This window comes from Lentinus tigrinus, assembly GCF_003813185.1.
Source record: "Lentinus tigrinus ALCF2SS1-7 unplaced genomic scaffold L226scaffold_1, whole genome shotgun sequence".
Taxonomy (NCBI): domain Eukaryota; kingdom Fungi; phylum Basidiomycota; class Agaricomycetes; order Polyporales; family Polyporaceae; genus Lentinus; species Lentinus tigrinus.
The window spans coordinates 1,152,125-1,173,854 of record NW_027137910.1 but is presented as its reverse complement, the minus strand read 5'-3'; the positions used below and the strand labels follow the sequence as shown (position 1 = coordinate 1,173,854).

The following is a 21,730-nucleotide window of genomic DNA, read 5'->3' as shown; positions in this document are numbered from 1 at the left end:
CATCTCGTAGTTTTATAGCAACGTACTAAGAGGGTGGGAAGGCCGGGTCTCCACGCACATAGATCTGTTCGACTGCCTCACGCTTGCCCTTCTCGTACCTTTGCAGGACCGCGGCAGCCATCCCAACCACGACTTCTGGATCGCCACGCACGAGGCCCTCGATCGTGAGCTTGGTGAATTGGTCGAGTGGCATCCAGAAGATGGAGAGAGCGGGGGTAGTGCCTTGATCTATGAAGCGTACAAATAAGTCGGCGCCGAGACGACATGTAGCCAGGCCGCTAGTACTCACGGTCGTGGAGTTCCGACTCGACAAGGCTATGGAGCACATATCAGATCAGACTGAGGATGCTAACGGTCCAATCACTCACGGAGGCAAGATCTCGACCACACGAACGTTCGTGTGTGCAAGCTGGGCACGCAGCGAGAGGCTGAAGCTGTGCAGTGCAGCCTTTGTGGCACAATAGTTTGGAACGGTTGGCCTCGGGACGATTGCGAGACTAGAGGTGATGGGTATGATAAAGGATGGACGACCCGCAGCCTGCGCCGTGACTGAGCTCTTCTGATCAAGGCTGAGGCTACAGAGAGAATACTTACGTTGAGCTTGAGAAAGTGTGGGAGGAAGAGCAGTATGAGGTTGACGATCGCAACGTAGTTCGTATTGAACTCGTCGGCGATTTCTAGAGCATAAACATAAGCACGCACGTAGCGTGGGGCAAAGAGAATATAGGAAACCTATGTACTCACTGTTAACATCGATGCTCTCGGGCTTCTCGAAGTCAAAGATATGCTGTATGCCAGACGAGAGCACAACAGCATCCACCTTGAATGATTATCAGCGTCCGACACGTGTCGCGAAGACATCTGAACACACTTACATCGGGATACCTCCCCGTGAGATCGTCGACGAACTGCTTCAGCTTGTCGTAAGTGGTGTTGATATCAACCTGTACCGTCTTGATGCGGGAGTCTCCGCTTTTGGCAGCGAGCTCATCGAGTCGTTCCTGACGGCGACCAGCGGCGATGACGGTGGGTTTACTGTCCAAGTCATGGATTGCGAGGGCCAGAGCACGACCTATGCCAGCGGTAGCCCCAATGACAAGGACACATTTGGCGTCTTTGATGTTTGTCATGAGTAGAGATATCGATGTGAGGATGGGTCCTTGGTGAACGGTAAAACATATTCCACGCACGCATATATACTGCCCATCAGAACGTGGGTATTGTGGCGTCCTCGACCCTCCTCGACCGTACAACGCCGGTGGGTGGGAGATCTGCGCAAGCGATGTATCGATGACGTTCGGCCTGATTGGGTAAGTATACTACATCTGAGTAGCCGACAGCCGCCTGCCGCCAGGCCTCTCTTCAATTGGCATACCACATTCACACAACTCAACGCACTTGCCGATCCGACACGACTTCATCGGCTCGCTCAGACACCTCTTAGGCTCTCTTACTCATTCAATGGCAGATGACGCTGTACCTGCGCCATCTGCAGACGATTCTTCCTCCAAGAATGCGGAACTCCCATCAGCAGCGGACAACACGCGCGACCCACTCGACGTCCGCGTGAGTCAGCTCTCCCTCATCTCTTCCACTCCAACTCAGTCAGGGATACTCATACGTAGTCTACAGACCTGTCTGAGTCACGCGGAAGAGCTGAAGCAGGAGGGAAATGACCACTTTCGGGCCCGGAGGTGGGACGAGGCTCTCGCAGCGTACAAGTCCGCACTCGGTCATCTCCCTGCCCGGCTGCAATTGCAGTCGAAGGGGAAAGAGAAGGACATTGATCCAACAGAAGACGACTTGGAAGATAGCCGTCCCAAGGACGACAGTCCTGCAGAGAGCTCCACCCAGCCAGATACCCTAGACGCTCAAGCGCCTCTGACCGAAGTTGAGATCGAGTGCGCGAAGGCGCGAGCGATTCTCAATGCTAACATCGGAGCATGTTACATGAAACTGGTAGGGCCCGTTCCACACGCTAACAAGGAACATCCGCTAAAGCCGCCTCTTCGCAGGGAGAGCACAAAGAGGTTGTCGCAGCATGTACAGAAGGCAAGTCTCACTTACACAGAAGACGTTCGAACGCGAGCTGAAAGAACAGACTCTCCTCCATACCACAGCTCTCAAGGATGATCCAAAGTATATCAAGGCACTGCAGAGACGAGCCAGCGCCAACGAAGAGATCAACTCATGGTCCTCGTTATCCGGCGCGCAGGAAGGTCAGTCTCCGCATTTCATCTTGACTACAGCTTCCCATCGAATAGACTCGCAACTGGACGATAGACTACAAGACACTTCTGGAACTACTACCGCCAACATCGCCAGACGTCGTCAATATCCGGCGTTCACTGGCGGTTCTAGGGCCGCGTGTAGAGGCCGCGCAGAAGCGCGAAACCACAGAGATGCTCGACAAGCTGAAAGGTCTCGGCAATAGTATCCTTGGTAAGGAACCGTGACATTAGCATGGGGACGTGTACCGAAGACTCACTACTCACCATTCAGGAAACTTTGGTCTCTCCACCAATAACTTCCAGTTTGTTCCAAACGGCCAAGGCGGGTACTCGATGAATTTCGTGCAGAATCCGACGTAGGTCGTTCGTAGTACGACTCGACTCGAATCAGCGAGTTACGTCTCTTTGTCCGGCTGAACAAGTATCTCATCTTCCCCGATCCTAAACGTAAACTCCACAACGTTGTTGTCTCCCGGTGTCCGGACGAGGCCCCGTACCTCGCCCTTGTTCACCAAGACGGCGCGCATGTGCTCCTGACTGGCGGCATCCGCTAACGAGTATGACGCCGGAAAAGGGTCGATGGGTGATGACTGTAAGGTGATGTGGTGATGGAGCGGAAGAGTAGTCTCCATGCTGCGTTGAGCAGTGCTAGATGTGTCTGACCGAGCATCAACGCTGGCTGAGCGTCGCTGCGAGTTCTCGATGTTCAGCATCGCTTCGTGCGCGCCGTGAGGCTCGAAGGGAGCTGGGAAGGGATACAGATGTTGCCGGTAAAAAGGAGAGGCGGGTTCTCCTGCAGGAGATGGCTTTGCGAGAGCGTTGAGACCCCAGTTCGCAAGTAGTATGACGGGCCTGTGGGAGGTCCGGAACCGTTGGAGCGCTCTGAGAACGTGGTGAAGAGGGTTCGGTGGAAGGCCCTGGGCGGTACCGTCTGCTGCCTCGCGAAGTTGCTCGAGCGTATATCGGTCTCTCCAGTAAAACGCGCTCAATGAGTCGATGACAAGAAGGCCAATCTCCTTGTCTCGCAATCGTGGCTCCGTGGCATGATACTTCGGCAGGTGGAGGAGGTTTATTGCGAGCTGTACTGAGGAGGTCGGTCGGAAGATGTGCAGGTTCTCCAGACGCTGAGATGCGACATCCTCCAACGGCACGCTTGCATCTGTGATGTCTTCCGAGCCAATGAGGCGGCGCATCCGCGAGAGAAGCAGCGTGTACAACCTGGAGATGTTGAGCTTGCCGTCTGTGTCGAAGAAGACAGCAGCTTTGCCCCAGCCGCCGAGTTCTTTGCCATTGTAGCTGCGAGGCATCAAGCAGGTTACGAGCAGATGATAGAGCAGATGCGTCTTGCCGCTCGTGGCTGGTCCTTGGATCTCCAGGACATCTCCTTGGTTAAGAGGCCAATTGTGGGAGGCCCGTCGAGAATTGACCGAGGATAGATGTGCGTCGAGAACAGGGATAAAGGTCGATCCCGCGGCGACCGCTGGGCCGCCGTGAGTACTGAAGGTACGCGTCAGCTTGCGGCGTCAGGACTTACATTCGCGTCTGACGGTCGCCAGGAACTGCGAGCAGTGTCAGCCGAGGCAGTGACGAGAAGCTGGCACGCACGCTCTGCAGCGATTCGGATGGAATCTCGGCGAGAAGAGATGCAGCGGTTGTTGCGCTGTCTGCCATATGGGCATCTGAACTGGTTGCGATCTGGTCGCTGGAGCAGAGGACCTGGCAGCAGAGAACAGAGACCAAACGCGTCCAGGTCGCGTTTGTGGCGTGGCTGATCGGCCTCCACGTGGGATAGACGCTTAGGACGTGATTGTTTCTGGCCAAATCAAGGGAGGCAGTTGTAGACTTAACGACCACTCCCCGTCCCCCGCCTCCCGCCAGCTCACCCGCTCCCCGACATCCGCAACACGAGACGGCTGGGCTGTCCGACGCGCTCTCAACGATTCTAAATCCCATCTTTGTAACGATTTCCCATTATGGCCACCACCGCACCTGCACGACCTACCCCTGCCTCGCGACGATCGCCCCCTTCGCTTTCCAGCTCGACTTCTCCCCCGTCTTCCATTGCCAAGGGTGCTACTGCTCGCTCAGCTGCTAATGCACGTGCCTCTGCTTCTCTTAGCTCTCCCGGGTCCCGGAGAGGGTCTGTGAAGGCTACCACGCCGTCGCCGGTAGTTAACGGTGAGACACGCGAGTCGCTGTCAGCCTCGCTCAAGGAGGAAACGGAGCAGAAGGAGAAGGTATGTTCGATGCGAACCAGCTCACAGAACCCTATCTAATCTCCATCTGAAGCTCCTCGTACAACTGCAAGACAAGGAGCAGACCATCACACAACTCACTTCCGAAAATAACAATCTCACATCGTCGCTCAATGCCGCGGAGACCCGTCTCCAGGAGCTCTATGCCGACCAGAGCCGCATGGAGGAGGAGATGGCTGCTCGTTTGGAGGTCATGGAGAAGCTCCGTACACAGGTGCGCGACCTAGAGAAAGAAAAGCGCGACCTCCAACGGCGGTACAACGAGCAGGTCAGTCTGCGTGCTTCTGTCATCCCCTCTGTCGTTGTATTGACAAAATCGTCGCGCAGACAACCACATTCGAGGCGGAGCGCCAGGCATTCTACGACAACGAACAACACCTCAAGTCCCGCATTCAATCGCTCACACAGGCCCGCAAGCAGCCTCCACCTGTACTTACATCCCCATCTGTGGTCTCCGTTGCCGAGTCCGAAACGGACGTAGAGGAGCAACCTGTCGAAACGCCACCCGCCGAAAAGCAAGATCTCAACGATCCTGAACAGGAGCCTGCCGAAATGACAGCCCTCCGCTTAGAACTTTCCACCCTTTCCATCTCATACAACTCCTTACAATCGACTCTCGCTCTCCTCCAGACGCAACTTCACGATCTCAAGCGCGTCAACAACGAGCTGCAAGAGGAGAACGAATCATACAACATTCTTCTTCGCGAGAAGACGCTCAATGGGCAGTTCGACATTCTCCGCATGGGTGGCACGAGCGTCACCGAGCCAAGCGACAGCAGCGAGGCAGGCGACGATGATGACAACCGGGACGCGGAGAGCCTTCTCAGCCGGAACACGAGCCGCAGCGTCCTCGATCCCGTGGACGAGCGTGATGAACGCGTGCAGGAGCCGGAGCCTATGCTCGACCCCGAGTTCCAGCAAGACCAGCCGGATCGCGAACTCGCAGACACAGAATCTCCTGCGAAGGCACCGCGCAGGGGTGGCCGCCGGCGCACCACTTCGCAGACGTCTTCTCGCTCTCCAGCGCCGCGTGGCGAGTCTCTGGCTAATATCGGCGTTACTGGACCCGGCTTGGACTTGGCCGCGGAGCTTGGTCGTGCAGAGAACAAGGACCTTGTGGAGGGCCGTGCATCTCTGGACACGGATCGTTCCATCCTTAACAACAAGGGGAAGCGCGGGAGGAAGAGCACCGACCGCAAGGTATCTGCCATGTCGGAAGGTGCGGAGGCATCTCGCTCACCGGACGACCTCGAGATCCTCAGGAGCGAGGTCAAGAACCTCAAGGACGCCAACAAGGCCTTGTCACTCTACGCTTCGAAGATCATCGACCGCATCATCTCGCAGGAAGGCTTCGAGCATGTGCTTGCAGTGGACTACGACAAGGCTGCTTCTCCGCCACCGCAGTCCGCCAAGTTCACCACCTTCAGCGACATCCCCAAGTCTCCTGCCGTGGGCCCGCCCCCGAAGAAGACCCGCCCGCAGTCAGCGATATTCTCCTCGTTGTCATCTAACAGCGGTTCTGTTTCTAGTCCTCCGCAGGAACGTCTTACCACGTTCGACGACATCCGTGCCGCGGCTGCGGCTGCGAAGTCTGCGAACAACAGCCCACCTGCGCCCGCACCCAACCCGCGCCAGTCCCGGCGCTCGCTTTCGTTCGACTGGAGCAAGTTCTCTATGTTCGGCGGAGGCGCACCTGAGAAGAAGCCGGAGCTGCGCCCCCTCACCCTTAAGGCAGGCGCTCCCTCGGTTGTCGCCAACGCGCGGAAGCTCGACACCCAGGAGGACGAGGAGGACCGGCGCGAGCGCGAGCGACTGCACGCGACGATGAAGCTCATGGGCATCGAGAAACCTGCATCTCCGGCGATGCCGTCCATGGGCAAGTCCTACTCTTCTCCCGCGGGTGGAGCGGAAGTCCTGCGGACACCCGCCACTGCGAGCACGGTCACTCCTGGGACTGCCGTGCCCATGACGCCCGCGACGTCGTCGCGATTCTCGTTCTTCCGCCGCACGAACTCGGACGCGTCCTCGGTTCACTCGTCGCCCGCGCTGGGAGGCACACCGAACCTCACACAAGAGGCACTCGAGCAGGCTGAGGCGGAGAGCGCGATCGCAGCTCTCGATGCACACGAGCGCCAATTGAGCGTGGAGATCGCGAAGGGCTCACCTGGGGGCTTCACTGAAATCGTGCGCCGCAGTGGGGATAGGCGAAGCAGCCGTCGCAGCGGGAGCGGCAGCACAGTCTGGAGTGCGGGGATGAGCAAGGGGGAAGGCGATGATGACTGACGATGAACCCGAAGCCGAAGCCGAAGACGTGTATCCCTGGATGCGACACTACTGTTTTTCTAGACGAAAGCCGTTGTGCTGAGAAGGTGAGTAGGATAGCGGTAACCCTGATACCCTGAGGATTGGGGATCGGGATGGAAGCGATAGCTCTGGAATCTCTCGGATTGGAACCACTTGCAACTCTTGCAACTCCTTAGATATTGATTTGGCACTTTGGCTCTGGGTACCCATCACCGTTACATATCACCCCAGCGTGTTATACCTATACCATCACCACTCGATATACGACGTTTATGTATGCGCTGACGCTTTCCACGGTCTTCACGAGTTTGTTACTGTGCATTACTATGACATTAGCTCTACTTTTTTGACAACATCCATACCCGTAACATACAACATGCCCTCTAGTGTAAATAATACATGCATCGCCGCCCAACAGATATACTGACCTCAGGGTGCGTTCGGCACCGGTGAGATAGGGTGTAAATACATTTCGGTATACGGCCCTCGCATGGAAAAAGGGACCTGGAAGGATGGACTAAAAGCGACCCGATGGCAGACGGAATTAAATGCGTGCAGACATTGGAGACCGCAAGTCGCTGTTGACCTTCATTCGAAGTCGTTTGATAGTCTCTCTGTCCCGGACGTCCTCGAAGGTTACATGCGACGTCGCTCGGGTCTCGTTCATGCCGCGTGAGGGGGCTCGTGTTTCAGGAGCGTATTTTGAGCGTGCGTACGGATGGTCTGGAATGGATTCGCAGCAAACTCCGGGGTGGCAAGGATCAGCGGTATGCGCATGCGCTCAACCTGACTGCAAGAACCGGCGCGACGTGAGCTTCCCCGCCCTGCCGCACAACCAAAGCAAGCGAGGGAACTTTTTCACTCACAGTGCACGTTTGCGCTGGTTCTTCGTGAGCGGCGCGCCCTTTCCCTCCCCTATCTGCCCAGGCTTGGGCTTGACCCTTTTCGGCTGCGATACATCGGGCCCTCCTGCTTCGGCGTCGAGATCTGCGACGACCGAGTTTTGGACCGCGACGGGGATGGCGTCCTCTACGGCGGAGATGGCCGCTTGGATGTCGCTCATGCCGCCCGCGACCTGTTCTCGCGCCTTACGCTTCAGACGGCGTTCGTGGGACTTGGAGTACGGAGACCGGGATTGCTCCAAGCCTGTGCGCGGGCGCGCAGGAAGATTGAGCGTGTCAGACCCTGAAGACATTGCAGGCGGGTGTTTGGAACAGGAACTCACGCTGTATGAATAGCTCATGTTTCAGAGCCAGTTTTTCCTTTTTCTTCAGCGATGGGCGGGGCTCTTCATCCGCAGCAATGTCTGCTAGGATCTCCGGAGCCTGCGCAGAGCGAGATGGAATGATGAGGATCCGTGCTAGACTCTGCGCAGACGAGAGAATACGCACGGGTTTCTCAATCTGGTCACCGACGACGACATGCTCGACAGCGTTGTCTTGGACGGCAAATTGACGTTTGGCCGGAAGCCGGACAGACTGTTCGTGGGCTCCGCTGCGCCTGCGCTTTTCCTTGGGCTGTCTTCCGAGATTCAGGCATTGCGTTGTTCACATGGACGGTTCTGCTCACCATGTTATAAGAGAGGTAAACAGCTGCGGAGCAAAGCCTGAGGCAGACTGAGACTGAGATGAGATGAGCGTTGCAGACAAGATAGGGAAAGCTGTGGCTGCGAACAGAAATGACGTGCTTCGCTTGGACTCCCAGGCTTCCCTCTCGTCGTCCGCAAGGCTCAGGTCTTGTGCTGCTCTCCTCACCCTCACCAGGGTCCCGCCTGCTGATTCGTACACGGTCACCAGCAATGCGCACTGCATAAGTTGTGCTCTGCTTCCCCATGGACAGGACATCGTCTCCCCCTCCTCGTTCCCGGTCTCGGGCCAAGTCGCAGTCGAGAGCTCAGTCCCAGATGAAGAGCCGGAGGGACTACATCATCGGCATCCTCTTGTTGCTATGTGTTGTCATCCTCTGGACCTCGTCCAACTTCGTCACGCAGGTGCGTCGTACTTCGCATGTTCGCCAGACATGCACCCCAAACCTTGCTCCAGGATCTGTACGAGGATGGTTATGAAAAGCCGTTCCTGTATGTTTCCGTGCTCCCTTGCAGTCTGAACCCTGTTCACGCCGAAGCACCGCCCATAGCGTAACATATCTCAACACGAGTGCTTTCGCACTATACCTTCTACCCTTCGTCATCCGTAAGGCGTGGAATCGGAGTCATGAGAATGCTCAAGGCCGTGGGTAGGTTATCTCAACTCGTTACGCTACATATCATTGACTAGTCTGAGTTCGCAGCTCCAGGGCTGGGTACGAGCCTCTCATGACTGATATCGACGCTGCCGAGACGTTGGGTAATGCGGTACGTGTCCACGTTCATCGCCCCGCGGACGTCTTTTCACCGGGCTCTCACCAGACTTCTCGGACCGAGGATTCAGAAACGGCCCTCGGAGATGACAAGCCTTTAACTCCCCACGAGACCGCCCAGCTCGCGGCTGTGTTCTGTCTACTGTGGTTCATCGCCAATTGGACCTTGAATGCGTCGCTTGACTACACGAGCGTCGCTAGCGCGACCATTCTCTCCAGCATGAGCGGTGAGTGTATTTGTCTCACGGCGCCGCCATGGAACCATATTCCAATGCATCCCATCACCGGCAGGTTTCTTCACTTTAGGCATAGGGCGCATATTTAGGGTCGAGAGCCTGACGTTAATGAAGATTGGCGCTGTGTTCACCAGGTTTGTGGCAATGTCGTTCAGGATTTTTGCCGCAATATACATGTGCTCACGTCGGGCCTCCATTTGTTGTCTAGCTTTGTCGGGGTGGTTCTGGTTTCGCTCTCTGACTCGTCGCAGCCGCAGCAGTCGGAGCCCAGCACGGGCATGTCGCATCTGCCATCTATGCCAATCATAGGCGATGCGCTCGCGCTGCTTTCGGCGCTGGGTTACGCGTTCTACGTGACCCTCCTCAAGGTCCGGATCCGCTCCGAGTCCCGGATAGACATGCAACTGTTCTTCGGATTTGTCGGTCTGTTCAACATCCTGGGGTGCTGGCCGATCGGTGTCGTCCTCCATCTAACGGGAGTGGAACGGCTTGAACTGCCGCATACGAGCAAGGCTGTAGTGGCGCTCCTAATTAACGTATGTGTTCTAAGCCCTACTCCGCCACCCCCTCACGCCCCCACACGCACCGTGCCCGCCGCTTCCGCATGCTGATGCCCCCCTTTCGGCCTTGGATCGCAGATGGCGATAACATTGTCGAGCGACTATATTTACGTGATAGCAATGTTGAAGACCACGCCACTTGTTGTCACCGTGGGGCTGAGTCTGACGATGCCCTTAGCGGTCCTGGGAGACTTCTTCCTAGGCCGCCCGGCGAAAGCCCAGGTGGTGTTTGGGGCGTTGATTGTTGTTTCCAGTTTCCTGGCTCTCGGTCTGGAGGAGGAGCGCAAGACTGAAGAGTCGGCCTTACTGCCCGGGGATCGCATAGACCAAGAGGCTGGGCGAGCTCATCTAGATGAGGAAGTATCGTTGTCTGATTAATGGGGTCTCATGTTGCTGCGCTTAGATCTGTCCATGTATGTTACGTTACGTTCATCTGTTCAACCAGCCATTGACATTATAGCAACGAAATGCGATGAGATTGCAAAGGTAGACAAGATACAACAGGGCTACGCGGTCGACGCGGCCAATGGAATACTAAATACTAAGATAGCCAAGGAAGTATTAGGCAATAGGGCAATGAAGCGAACAGATAGAGTGAGGATAGTCCGGGGCTTGTAGTCAATGGGGATTAGGCTACAGAGGGTACAGTACGGGACGCCGTGATAGGAGTATACAACTACACTGCGGTGATACTATTACGGAACCTGTATAACGATACATGCAAGATGAGACGAGACCGGGATGGGGTAGCATTGCGGCGGAGTAGAGTGCGGGAAAGCGAATAGATAACAATAGAGATGAGCAAATCCGCGACGAGGAGGAAGGTATGCAGGAAAAGAGCACAATCGGATCCGAGCTTGGAGGGTGCGCCTCAGTGCACGACGGCGTACACCCGGTCGAGCTCGGCCTTGAAGGCTTCCTCGACTGCTCTCCGACGGATGTTGCCCTTGGTCGCGGTGCGGGGAAGCGTACCGGCGGGGACGACGAGGACGAACTGGGTAGCGACGATGCGCTCGTGCATGTAGCGGCGGGCGTGGAATGCCCGGATGCGCCGAACAATGTCGCGTTTGAGCTTCTCCTCATCCGCGTCCCGGTCCGCGGGCTCGACGAAGAGCGCGGGGGATGGGCGGCCGTTTCCTGTCACAATACACGCCGCGACGAGATCCGCACACGTGGAGAGGACGTTGTCCTCGATCGCCTTCGTGTCGCAGCGGAGAGAGTTCTCACTCTTGATCCAGTCGTCGTTCCGCCCGCGATACACGTACTGCCCCGGCGCGACCTCGAGGAACAGGTCGCCCGTGTGGTAGTTCCCGTCGACATGCCGTAGTGAGCGGTCAGGGCAGTCCGGGGAGTCAGCGTGGACGATAAGCTCCAGCAGTTGCGCGTTGGCGTTTGCATAGCTGGCCTCGGCGTCTGCGGACTCGCCGTCGACAGGGACGAAGACGTACTTCGACCCCGGCACAGGCGTGAGCGCGTGGACTGAGTTCGTGTTCCGTGTGTCCAGGTCCGCGACGGGAGTGACGAGCATGGAGCCGACCTCAGTGTTCCCGTAACAGTTCATCAGCCTGATGCCGTTACTGTGGACCCACTCCTCGTCCTCCGGCGACATCATCAGACCAGAAATAAAGATCTGGTCGAGGCCCTGCAGCAGCGCGAGGAGTTTAGGGTTGTGTCGTGAGTTGCGCAGGTGCTCGGCAAGGAATGTGGGGAAGATGTTCATGCGCGTCAGACCGCAGCGCTGGATCATGTCGACGAGCTCGTCAGACGAGAAATTCTGCTGGGTGAACTGGACGGTACAGGACCCGTGCTGGATCATGCCGGCGAGCATGAACGACTGGCCGAAGTGGCACATACTGCCCCTGTAACGTGATGTTCAGTACGAGACCCAATGAAGGCATGCGGTGCACTCACATCCAGACCGTAACGTCTTGCCGACCGCTGCGAGGGCGCTGTGGCTTCATGTGCCCGTGAATCTTCGTGAGCGCAAAGTCCCACCACGCGAAGCTGACGGGTACCAGTTTGGGACGACCAGAAGTCGACCCAGACGTGTGGAAGATCATGAGGGTGTCGTCGCCATTAGGACTGCCGAGGTTAGGTGGCAGCGTTGCCACCGCAGCCGGTAGTGTTCGCGCGTCAACGGCAGTGTATGTAGGGAGGGGGCTCTGGCTAGTTACTGCATATGATGGATCATAGATGAGGGCCCGGCCCTTGGACTTCTCGAGGAGTTCCAGGATGATGTCGGGGTTGGGTAACCGGAGGGAGAAGTATTGAGGGATGTAGCCCGCGCGTGCTATGGAGTATATATGGACAGCGTCGACATAAGTGGTACCGCCGATCCTGGATAAAGAGGCGTTCAGTACGTGTTTGCGACCGGGAGGGGATTCAGATTCTTACCATAGTCCGACGACAGAACGGGTCGAAATTCCATCGGCGGTGAGCTTCTGTGTCCAATATTTTGCAAACCGCTCGACATCTTGCCAAAACTGGCCGTAGGTGACGACCTCCCAGTCGAGTATTGTCTTGGTGACAGGGTCGACGCGTGGTAGACGGAACGCTGGATAGTGAGGATACCGTGTAGCGGTTTGCTCAAGGACGGTGAGGTGGGTGCGGTATGAAACCATGGTGGGTTGGTGAGATGTGACGTTTGGAGGGGCTCAGATACCCCCGAACTTATATAGCGAAGCGAGCATGCATAGGCTACATGACTGAGCTATGTTGATTTGACGGGGGAACGGAGGTAGCCGAACGTCACTCTCAAACGTTCTAGCAGGACAGCCCATGTCAGCGCAATCTCTGCTACCCAAAGACCGCATTACACAACCGAACACGTACGACTAGGACCCTTAGCTTGATGAAAGTGGAGGGATCAGGGCAAGATCTCAACTCCCGGGAAACTGTCACCGGCTTGAAACTGGACGAAAACAGTACAATGGACATGAAGATGTCATGGAGGCTTGCCGAGTCAGTGAGGTGCCACTGCCTCCCGACTACACGCTCCCGTCAGCGCCGCAAACGAGTCATGTTGCAAGTACGATGGTCAGCTCAAGGGCAAATATCGCCATACTCTCGCACAGAACGCAGCTGATCTAATGCATGACATATCACTAGTCAGCCATCATCCAAACCTTGCCCGATGCCCATGAGCTGCGGCGGCCACGGACAGCGGGAGGCAGGGTGAGCGCGGACAAGCGCGGGGCACTCGTGCACTCAAAGAGGCATGCCGGAGGTCCCGATGGACGGATGTCTCAGAACTAGCAGTGCCGAGTCGTGACGCTGGCATCGAGCCCGGAAGCAGTTTTGCTACATCACTCGTCTCCCGCTGGCGTTGTGCGAACAAAATCTGTTTGGTCCGCGACTGGTCCGCAGTGCCAGTGCAACATTGCACCGCCTGAACACAGCTCTTCCTCGTGGCCGGCGTGGTTGCGGTCACTGTACCTGTGTCCCTGAACTGTTTGAGGATTTCGCGCAGATGCGGACTTCGCGGAGACTTGGGACTATACTAAGAGCGAGTGGCTCGAGGTCCTTGCTTGCGGCCAGTCTGTTTGCATGCATCAGCCACGGCGAATTTCAGGTACATGCTTCGGTGTGGAGGAAGCTCGAGGCGACGAGCAAGTCCTCGGATATCCGCACACTCGCCGATCGCCAAGGTTGTTCGCCTCCCATTAGCTGTTTGGGCCCGACACGGATACAACGCGCATGCTAGCCGTGCTAGGCGGCGTTGCCACAAGTGACGCACGTACTGAATCAATGTTATATCTCCTTGTACAGAATCCAAATCGCCACAAAAGCGAGGCCGTCGGGACACCCGCCCGAGGGAGCCGAAAAGGACGGGGTGAGCTTTGAAGGAGGAGCACCTCGGACGATGGCTTGATATCTGAGGGAATCGCGCGGCGTTGGGCAAGGGAACCGAAGTGCAGCGTCGTGTTGTCGACACCTCTGGCGGGTCGTCGGGACCACCGCAATAGATCAAAACCCGGTCATTAAAGTGTCCTCCGATTCGTCGAGGTGGCAGAGAGACGAAGGAGAATCACCGTGTGCGAGTAAGAGCGGGGTCAACCACGACGTCGAACGGGAACAGCGGCGGCAGGGCGGTATGGAACCAGCAAACACGCCGCCGAGGAGGAATGCAGCAGCGTTGGAAAGACAAGGTCGCTGTGCTCGAGTGAACTGCGTTCAAGTGCGTTGTGGTTGAGTGCAAGACGCGGAGGCGCGCAGAGCCGCGACTCGCGTGGGCCGTGCGCCTGCCGGAGTTGGCCGGGAAAGACCGAATGCGGGCCAGGCGCGAAAAGTCGAGGTCGAGGTCGTCGTCCCGCGCGTTGGACTCTGTCTCTGTCTCGTCAGACCCCTCCTCGACGCTTTGCATGTCCCTCAGCTCCCCACCGCTCGCTCCGTAGCACATTCCCGTGCTCAGGTATGTCCCGCTGCGTGTTGCCAGCAAAACAGTTCTCCTGACGTTCCTCCAGCTCACGGCGGCGAATTGGGGATTTCGCCGTCCCGTACCCTGGCTGTCCATGCCCTGGAGAGTTGGTCGGGACCTCAGGCAACTGTCGCAAGCCGCACATCGCGTCCTCGAACGTGTTCACATTCCTCATCATTCCCTATGCGTGATCGCGCAGCCTCTCCACTCGACCCGTCGTGTTCTATGGCCGCCAGCTGTAGCTTTCAAGCTCAAACACTCCCATGCACCGACAGTCGAGAACGCGAGTCATTTGCGGGAGAACCAGGTACCGCAAGAGCCAGGAGTTCCCTTGTCGCAGGCCGGCCTTCGAACGGACGGGTCGCAGGAAGGTGCGGACGGAAGCGATCTGGAGCCCCTTGCGCCGTCTGCAGAGGTGTTGTCCGCCCTGAGCGGTCTGTTCGCTCAACACCCCACCCGTTGTACCGTGGCGGATCTGCGATCATCTCGAACCCAGTATATCGTCCCCGTTCTTCGTCATCCGCATCACGGGCCAGGACTGGTGTTATACCTTCTGGAGTCAAGGGGTCTCGATCTCGCGCTGTGGACTTTGAAACTGGCATCCGAGGTCGGTCAGAAGTTCCCTGCGACGTTCTACGGTCAACTCGCAGCGTGGTTGACTACTCGGAAGAGATGGCGAGACGTCCTCCGCGTCACGCTTTTCGCAAGAAAGAGCCTCGGACACACGACCACATCACTGCTCAATTGGCGCCTTCAGGCGTTGATGGAGATTCCGCGCTATGTATCTGTCGGGGAGGCCCTGGCCCTGTTCGAGAAAGAAGGTGTCACGCCGTCGCGTTTGACTTATCACCTTCTCGTGTCGATGCATCTCCGCAATTGCGACCTCCCTTCCGCTCTCGCCGCCATAGGTGCCATGGAATCTGCAGGGATCCCAGTGACGAGCAAGACAACTGCGGTTGTGATGCTCAACTACCGTTCCCTTGGCCTCACGCCGTCCATCAAGGCTCAAGCCCTCGATGTGTTAAGGACAACAAGCAACGACCAGGTTGCCACCGCCGTTCTGAATGGGCTTGTTCAGCTCATGTTAGATGCTGGCGACATGCACGGTGTTGTGGCGATCCTCTCTTCGCTGATGCAAGCTCCCGAAGACCCGTCCTCAGCCCCTGGGGCAGATTCCATCCCGGAAGACGGCGCATCCAACGACACGATAGATCCTGCACTCACCCCCTCCACTTTCCTACCTCATCGCCGGAACGTCGCCAACGTCACTACCTACAATATCCTACTCGAATACCTCGCCAATCAAGGCGACTTGTCTCACGCCGTCCGCGTCTTACAGGAGATGCGTGCTGCAGAGATCCTCCCTAACAGCCGCACTGCCGCCGCATTGGCTCGCTTGTATTTCGCCACTGGTCACGCCAACGATGCTCTGCACCTCGTCGCTGGTACGCTCGTGAACTTCCCCGCAGCTGTCTCCGTTCTCCCCCACCTAGGTTACACGGCATCCATTCCACCGGAGCAACCCATCCCTCCTCCGACCCCTCCGACAATTGAGATCTTCAATTCTCTCCTGCTTGGCGCTCTCAAGGACCGTGGACTGGAGGGACTTTACGCGGTGCTATCCATGATGCAGGTTGCAGAAGTCGAAGCGGACGCCACGACGCTGACCATCCTGCTTTCTTACAAGCACCGACGCGAATTCGCCAGTCCACGGGAGCTCATCAAGATAGTTCGCCTGCTGATGTCGTCCGGGGTGACGCCGACGATGCAGCATCTTCACATCTTACTGAGCTCGTTATTACGGCAAGAGCGCGAGGGCACCCGTGCCCGGGGTTGGCACGTCTACCCTTCCGCCACCTCGGACTCTGTTGCTGAGCAGCCCGCTTGTACGGCCTATTCCCACCCAACCGCAGGCATCACCTTTCACACCCGCCGCAAACACAGCAATCTTCTGCGCCCCGTCGTGCAATCTCTTACCGACCGCGGGGTACAGAGCGATCGTGTAACCTTCGGGATGCGCATCAAGCAGGACGGTGTGGTCAAGCACGATATGGAAGCCGCGATCCAGGCATTCCGCGCCATGGTGGATTCGGGGCTCCAGCCGAACATCTACCACTATGCTGCCCTAATCGAGGGCTATGTCGAAGCGGGGGACATGGAAGCCGCGACGAATACCCTGCGCACGGCGAGAGCGGCCGGTCTACAGCCTAACGTCACGGTGTATACCATTATCATCTTTGGTTACGCGCGACTTGCTCGACCGGGCCAGGCGATCAAGGCGTTCCGTGACATGGTGGCGCAGGGCATCCGTCCAGACGTGCCGGCTATCGACGCCCTCGTGAGCGCGTTTTTCCGAGCGAAGGCGTATGGGATGGCACGACGCGTCCTCTTGCGATTGTGGCCCCAGATTGCGCCTCTGGAAGACAATCTTCTCGAGGCGCCGCTCAGGGAGTTGGCCGTCACGTTTCGCCAGCTCCATGTGGACAATGAGGACATTCGGGAGAGGTTGACATCCGAGGAGAAGTGTGCTCTCCGGAGTACAATCCGTAAGATCGCGAAGAGGTGGACGGATGTGACTTACAAAGGGCTGAAGGCGAGGAGGATGGGCTCTGCTAGTCATGTAGTGACACGTACACCGAAATACACTAAGCCTCTAGGTGGCTAATCGCGCTGCATATGCATGGTGGTCGCGACTTGAACATTCAACTCTAGCCCGTGAGCCGTTGGAGGCGGGAGCAGGGCGAGAATGTATTAGTGATATGGCTCCCGAATGTTCCCAAGCAAGCGGTGCATCGAGCGAAGACTGCGTGTGGAATTCATGCGATGTGCGAATTCTATTGGATGGGGTAATCAATGGGCAAAGCATGGGTACTACGAATACAAGAGGCGATATGAAGAGGGCATAAGGTTAGATAGTAAATTAATCATCATCTACAAGAACGGTTTCTTCCTTCCTATGGCTTCCCTTTACGGCACGGCGAACCTAGCATCAAGCAGGCGGAGCGCATCACGAACACCGTCGGCCATGACCTCCCGAACGCGCTGACGACCGCACTTGACTAATACGTCCTGAGGGACGAGCTGCGGGGGCGACGAGGTCCCACTCACCCGCGTCCGCTGCCGCTCGCGGTACTCGGCGTGGGGATCAGTCAGGATGATGGGGTTACTGTCGAACTGCTGCGTGAATGCAGGAGGTAGACAGATGCCTGGAGATACGCCGCGCTCCGGCGTAATCGAGCCCGGCGCTGGTGATATCTCCACACGGGGACCGGTGCACTTGGAGCGGCGAGCGACGACCTCCGCCAGAAGCGAAAGGTCCGTGAAGGCGGCGTTCGGGTGGGACTTGATCTGCCGCCAGGCCGCATCGCACGGGATCGTCTCCGTCGTGGTGAGCGGCTCCGACATCAGAAGCGACGATGTCAGGGGTGCCGCTGCAGCTGTGGCCGACTGGCCGGACGAAGTGCCAAGGTCACCGTTCGATCGCCCGCAGGCAGCAGGATTTCCGCAACAACCACCACCGCTCCCTGTCGCGGACGAGCAGCTGCCGTTGCCATTCTCGCAGCGACCAGGGCAGTCCTTGCAAGGTGAAGCACAAGCAACGGACTGGCTGATGGCGGCGCAGAACGCTTTCCCGAAGGCGTCGTCCGCACAGGCCGGGCAGTTCGCGGGGTCACCGGTACATGACGGCACTTCCGGCTTTGGAGGCTCGGAGGCCGGGAGAGTGATGGGAAAGATGGGCTGTATTGAGGGGTTGTGCGTTCGGCGGCGCAGCGGTATGGGCGGTTGGTATGCTGGGAGGTTGTCGAGGATGGAGGAGGGTTGAGATGGAGCAACGACAGGTGAGGCGGTAACGGGTGTTACGTTCTGGTCAGCTGTCTCGAGCTTCATCGATGCAACACCAACAGCAGACATCCGCTCCGCGACTTGCTGGAGTGCCAGCTCGCGGCATACGCAAGGAGTGTTGTCGCTGCAGAAGCCGCAGTCGAAGGTGTCCAATGAACCGCCAGGCTCAAACAGGCTAGTCTTACCCGACGTAGCGAGTTCGAAGATGCCGTTGAGGCCGTAGTTCTGGGAAAATAGGGGGGCGTCGCGTGCGGATGGCGGCATGGGTACTGGCGAGAAGTTGGAATGGACATCAGAATCCGCCGAGGATATAGCGGAGGGGGAAGAGGCATAGGCGGTCGGGGGGAAGGAGGTCTGTGTCAGACCAGACAAGGGATCGACAGAAGCTCTTGAACGCTTCTTCGCAGGTGATCGGGTGAGGTCGTAGGGTGGCTGTGGGGAGTATTCGTCTCGCGGTCTCTTGACAGAGCTGCGCTCCGCTTCGAACTGGGCGACTTTCTCCTTGAGAAGAACGTTCTCCTTGCGGAGCTTGTCGTTCTCCTCCTTGAGCCGCTTCGCGATGTTTTGTAGCGCGACATTACGCTCGATCTCCCCCTGCTCATATTGCTGCACGCGAGCTTGGAGTTCGGCGAGCTGCGACTGTTTCCGCTCACGGAACGCGCGCTGAGCAGCCCTGGATCGAGATGTGAAGGCGAGTACATGTGTACGACGAGGGAGGGTGCGCACCTGTTCTGAACACGTCGACCCTTCGCATCAGTCTGCCAACACGCGCCTTCGGGTCAGTTTCGGAACTAGCGCCGATGTGATTTCGGAGTACGCACCTCGGTATTCTCTGGGGGTGGTGGTGCCACGTCCTTCTTGGGCTTGCGGCCTGGCTTTGGCTTTGCGGGGATAACCCACTCCTTCGAAGCTATGTCCGAAGTATGTGAGAATGCGTCGGACACATGTGAACAGATCCGGCGTACCGGTTGCCCAGAGTTTTGTTGAGGAGGCGGACGACTCAGCCGAAGTCGCTGGGGCACTCATGGCAGAGAAGGCGGGGCGCGATGCACGACGTCGGGGGCGGTGAGAGAGGGCTGAGGACGCTGGGAACTGCGAGAGAGGGGAGGGTGTTTTATGAGAAGCTCGGAGGGCGGGGAGATCTCTGGTGGGTTAACTGATTAGATAGAGCGAGCCATCTGCCTTTTATCATGGCCCCAGATAATCGCGGGCGCCTGCTGGATCTAGATCCTTGCCGGCGCCTGCGTCTGCCAATCCCCCCAGACATCGGACGGCAGCTGTTCGTCGGAGGACGAGGACAGGTACATCTCCTACTCCCGCACCGTCTCCCATGCTCCCTGTCTTCTCGATTTCTTCAACGTCTCTTGCGCAGCTTCTGGTCTGCTATTCAACGTGCTCCCCGGTCCCGCCCGGGCGGAATCCTTGGCATCGGTGTTGCCAGAGGTTCGCAAGCATGCTGCACGTGCTGACCGTCCAACGCTTACTTGACCGTGTCTCGACCGACTCCCATGAGTCTCAAGCAGGCAGTCGCCTGTTTTCTGGCACCGCCCATATCTCCAGATGTCGGTTGTCCGGCGGCACACGCCAATTCGGAATTCGTTTGTGGAGATGACACCGAGGTGTGTGGACGCTGCGCTTTGCTCCGGCCTCTCGTGGAAAGTTTCGCTACTGCGTCTCCAGACAGGAATTCCGAATTCCTCGAGTGCTTCCGCATGTCGCTCCCTCCATCTGTGATGCATTCCGGACAGTTCTTTGATACAACACGCCGTCTTTTCCACCTTGCAAGCCACCGACCCTGTCGGCCTGACTATTCCGGCATTGAGTGCGTCCCCTTGTCTCGTCCCACCGTCAGCTATTGATTTTCTGTCTGCGTTTGCCCAGCCAACGTCTCGCCCGGCAACTAGTTACGACACCTTATTCGTCCTTGCAGCGCCGTCGCAGGACTCAGGGTCCCGCTTATCTTGACGACCTCCATGGGGGTGTTCCACCGCATTCCTCAGCGGTTATGCACCCTACAAGTCAGGTCGTTTCGATCGGGGCGGAGAGTCGGTGTAAGGTACGGGCACAGATCGTCGCATTCAATCCTTCTCTGGCGTCCTCGGGGCCGTGACAGCCGGGGTGTTTGATGCCCCGCGCGCTTCAGATAATTATCGTAGATCCAGGACTTCGACCGGCCTCGATATCACGGAGGTCCGAAAGCACTTATAGTCCCGTGTGTGTTTTCGAGCCGACGGCTATCGAGGCGCTCGGATGTGGGGAAGACAGCATCCTCGCAGCGTGGTTCTGTACCCTGACTGCACCCCCTGGGGGTTCACCATCATGCTGCGAGAGTACGGCAAACTTACCCCCACCTCGTACTGTCGCGCCATGGCTCGCCCTGCCGTGGACCTTTTGCGTGCGTATTTTTGGGTCGACATCGCAAACAGAATGACGTCAAGAAGGTCGCGGCTGCTTTGGATCCTCTACTCACCGCTGTCGCTGTCACTCATGCAGCCATGATCTTCTTGCTTGTCCGGCAGGCTTCGGCGGACTTGGCTCCAGGCCGCCGACCCTGTCATACAATGTTTTTCTCCACCCAATTTTAACTGTGGGTTCCCCCTGAAATGCCGCTGCAAGCGCCATCGTCGACGGCGCGTTGATACGAACAATCTCGACAACCGAGAGCACAGCTATTGTGAGAGGTATAATGCTCGCCGCATGTGTGAGATATCCGTATCTACCATATACAGGCGGTATGTAACTTCTTGATCATGTATGGGGCACCCCGCCCACGGCATCATATTACCAAGGTGGGAATGCATATGGAATTCAGCCTCCCTCGGGTGGCCTGATTCAGTCCCATCGTACCGGCCCCAACGTTGAGCACGTCCTTCGCGGAGCCGTATGGGAGCCATGCAGCCTTCTCTCGCGACATATGGTCATCTACCTGATGCGATGCCACCCGGGTGAATCTATGCGATGTCTCTGCTCCCAGAATGGTCGTGAGTTTACGCTTCCGATCTTATGGCTTGAATCGCACCTGATCGCCTCTATAATCGCAGATTAATTGCTGTCGTCCAGTTTGACGGGAGGTGTCTCCAGTTTCGAGGACCATCCACTATCAGACCAAGGGCGCAAGGCGTTCCTAGTGCGGTCCGAGGAGACGGCCTCCATGCGTTACGAGGACCATCTCTCACCTCGAGGTAGGTGGTGGCGCCTTTCCAGAACGGTTCTCAACGCCCGCGTTCTTTGTTCCGATTGACATTCTCTGTGTTGTTCGGGATGGGAAGCCACAGCGATGCCAAGGCCGTATGTCTCCGATCGACGACTGTATACCTTACTGCGCGGGGCTGCGGAGTACAACTATGGTAAGTGTATTCAGTAGCTTCTTTGTTCCCAGCGTTGAGTAGGATCCGAACCTATCGCTATCCAGCTTGGAGGCCCGGCGGTGTGCTCCACGCGACAAATGTTCGTTCTGAAGGAAGCGATGCTTCGGCATCTTCCTGAACATACACGAGCGCTGCCGTTTACGATGAGAAGACATGGC

General features: G+C 57.5%; 10 protein-coding genes across 10 annotated transcripts; 5 read left to right on the top strand and 5 right to left on the bottom strand.

Annotated features, from left to right (window-relative positions):
- Positions 1 to 25: 25 nt before the first annotated feature.
- L226DRAFT_564619 (NAD(P)-binding protein) lies at positions 26 to 1,130 on the bottom strand (the record flags this gene model as incomplete). Its single annotated transcript, XM_067683666.1, has 6 exons — positions 26 to 228; positions 290 to 315; positions 369 to 538; positions 595 to 677; positions 745 to 820; positions 876 to 1,130. 6 exons carry the CDS (start codon positions 1,128 to 1,130, stop codon positions 26 to 28), a joined length of 813 nt encoding a protein of 270 aa, XP_067542551.1.
- Positions 1,131 to 1,360: 230 nt separating this feature from the next.
- Positions 1,361 to 2,668, top strand: L226DRAFT_528189 (TPR-like protein). The gene is made up of 6 exons (XM_067679291.1): positions 1,361 to 1,566; positions 1,633 to 1,959; positions 2,016 to 2,052; positions 2,121 to 2,219; positions 2,284 to 2,437; positions 2,495 to 2,668. Exons 1-6 carry the CDS (start codon positions 1,462 to 1,464, stop codon positions 2,589 to 2,591), a joined length of 819 nt encoding a protein of 272 aa, XP_067542550.1. The 5' UTR covers positions 1,361 to 1,461; the 3' UTR covers positions 2,592 to 2,668.
- Positions 2,220 to 3,936, bottom strand: L226DRAFT_607190 (uncharacterized protein). Its single transcript, XM_067685754.1, has 4 exons — positions 3,837 to 3,936; positions 3,766 to 3,790; positions 2,496 to 3,711; positions 2,220 to 2,438 (listed from the first exon to the last, which is right to left on the bottom strand). The coding sequence occupies exons 1-3, from the start codon at positions 3,900 to 3,902 to the stop codon at positions 2,627 to 2,629; spliced, it is 1,176 nt and encodes a 391-aa protein (XP_067542549.1). The 5' UTR covers positions 3,903 to 3,936; the 3' UTR covers positions 2,220 to 2,438; positions 2,496 to 2,626.
- Positions 3,937 to 4,055: 119 nt separating this feature from the next.
- L226DRAFT_12884 (uncharacterized protein) lies at positions 4,056 to 6,793 on the top strand. The gene is made up of 3 exons (XM_067672245.1): positions 4,056 to 4,468; positions 4,521 to 4,754; positions 4,814 to 6,793. Exons 1-3 carry the CDS (start codon positions 4,205 to 4,207, stop codon positions 6,767 to 6,769), a joined length of 2,454 nt encoding a protein of 817 aa, XP_067542548.1. The 5' UTR covers positions 4,056 to 4,204; the 3' UTR covers positions 6,770 to 6,793.
- A 294-nt stretch (positions 6,794 to 7,087) lies between these two features.
- L226DRAFT_528186 (uncharacterized protein) lies at positions 7,088 to 8,539 on the bottom strand. Its single transcript, XM_067679290.1, has 5 exons — positions 8,360 to 8,539; positions 8,182 to 8,307; positions 8,016 to 8,115; positions 7,657 to 7,936; positions 7,088 to 7,580 (listed from the first exon to the last, which is right to left on the bottom strand). Exons 1-5 carry the CDS (start codon positions 8,360 to 8,362, stop codon positions 7,454 to 7,456), a joined length of 636 nt encoding a protein of 211 aa, XP_067542547.1. The 5' UTR covers positions 8,363 to 8,539; the 3' UTR covers positions 7,088 to 7,453.
- An 82-nt stretch (positions 8,540 to 8,621) lies between these two features.
- Positions 8,622 to 10,322, top strand: L226DRAFT_564614 (uncharacterized protein; the record flags this gene model as incomplete). Its single annotated transcript, XM_067683665.1, has 8 exons — positions 8,622 to 8,780; positions 8,833 to 8,867; positions 8,927 to 9,025; positions 9,080 to 9,143; positions 9,198 to 9,375; positions 9,440 to 9,518; positions 9,593 to 9,920; positions 10,023 to 10,322. 8 exons carry the CDS (start codon positions 8,622 to 8,624, stop codon positions 10,320 to 10,322), a joined length of 1,242 nt encoding a protein of 413 aa, XP_067542546.1.
- Positions 10,323 to 10,688: 366 nt separating this feature from the next.
- L226DRAFT_12899 (acetyl-CoA synthetase-like protein) lies at positions 10,689 to 12,846 on the bottom strand. The gene is made up of 4 exons (XM_067672246.1): positions 12,777 to 12,846; positions 12,339 to 12,707; positions 11,856 to 12,281; positions 10,689 to 11,803 (listed from the first exon to the last, which is right to left on the bottom strand). The coding sequence occupies exons 2-4, from the start codon at positions 12,563 to 12,565 to the stop codon at positions 10,816 to 10,818; spliced, it is 1,641 nt and encodes a 546-aa protein (XP_067542545.1). The 5' UTR covers positions 12,566 to 12,707; positions 12,777 to 12,846; the 3' UTR covers positions 10,689 to 10,815.
- A 1,396-nt stretch (positions 12,847 to 14,242) lies between these two features.
- L226DRAFT_607185 (uncharacterized protein) lies at positions 14,243 to 17,155 on the top strand. The gene is made up of 2 exons (XM_067685753.1): positions 14,243 to 14,355; positions 14,408 to 17,155. Exon 2 carries the CDS (start codon positions 14,456 to 14,458, stop codon positions 17,024 to 17,026), a length of 2,571 nt encoding a protein of 856 aa, XP_067542544.1. The 5' UTR covers positions 14,243 to 14,355; positions 14,408 to 14,455; the 3' UTR covers positions 17,027 to 17,155.
- A 9-nt stretch (positions 17,156 to 17,164) lies between these two features.
- Positions 17,165 to 19,352, bottom strand: L226DRAFT_528182 (uncharacterized protein). Its single transcript, XM_067679289.1, has 4 exons — positions 19,170 to 19,352; positions 19,026 to 19,114; positions 18,931 to 18,962; positions 17,165 to 18,877 (listed from the first exon to the last, which is right to left on the bottom strand). The coding sequence occupies exons 1-4, from the start codon at positions 19,228 to 19,230 to the stop codon at positions 17,329 to 17,331; spliced, it is 1,731 nt and encodes a 576-aa protein (XP_067542543.1). The 5' UTR covers positions 19,231 to 19,352; the 3' UTR covers positions 17,165 to 17,328.
- Positions 19,353 to 19,382: 30 nt separating this feature from the next.
- Positions 19,383 to 20,376, top strand: L226DRAFT_12798 (uncharacterized protein). The gene is made up of 3 exons (XM_067672239.1): positions 19,383 to 19,647; positions 19,718 to 20,026; positions 20,086 to 20,376. Exons 1-3 carry the CDS (start codon positions 19,535 to 19,537, stop codon positions 20,312 to 20,314), a joined length of 651 nt encoding a protein of 216 aa, XP_067542542.1. The 5' UTR covers positions 19,383 to 19,534; the 3' UTR covers positions 20,315 to 20,376.
- The last annotated feature ends 1,354 nt before the right edge of the window (positions 20,377 to 21,730 follow it).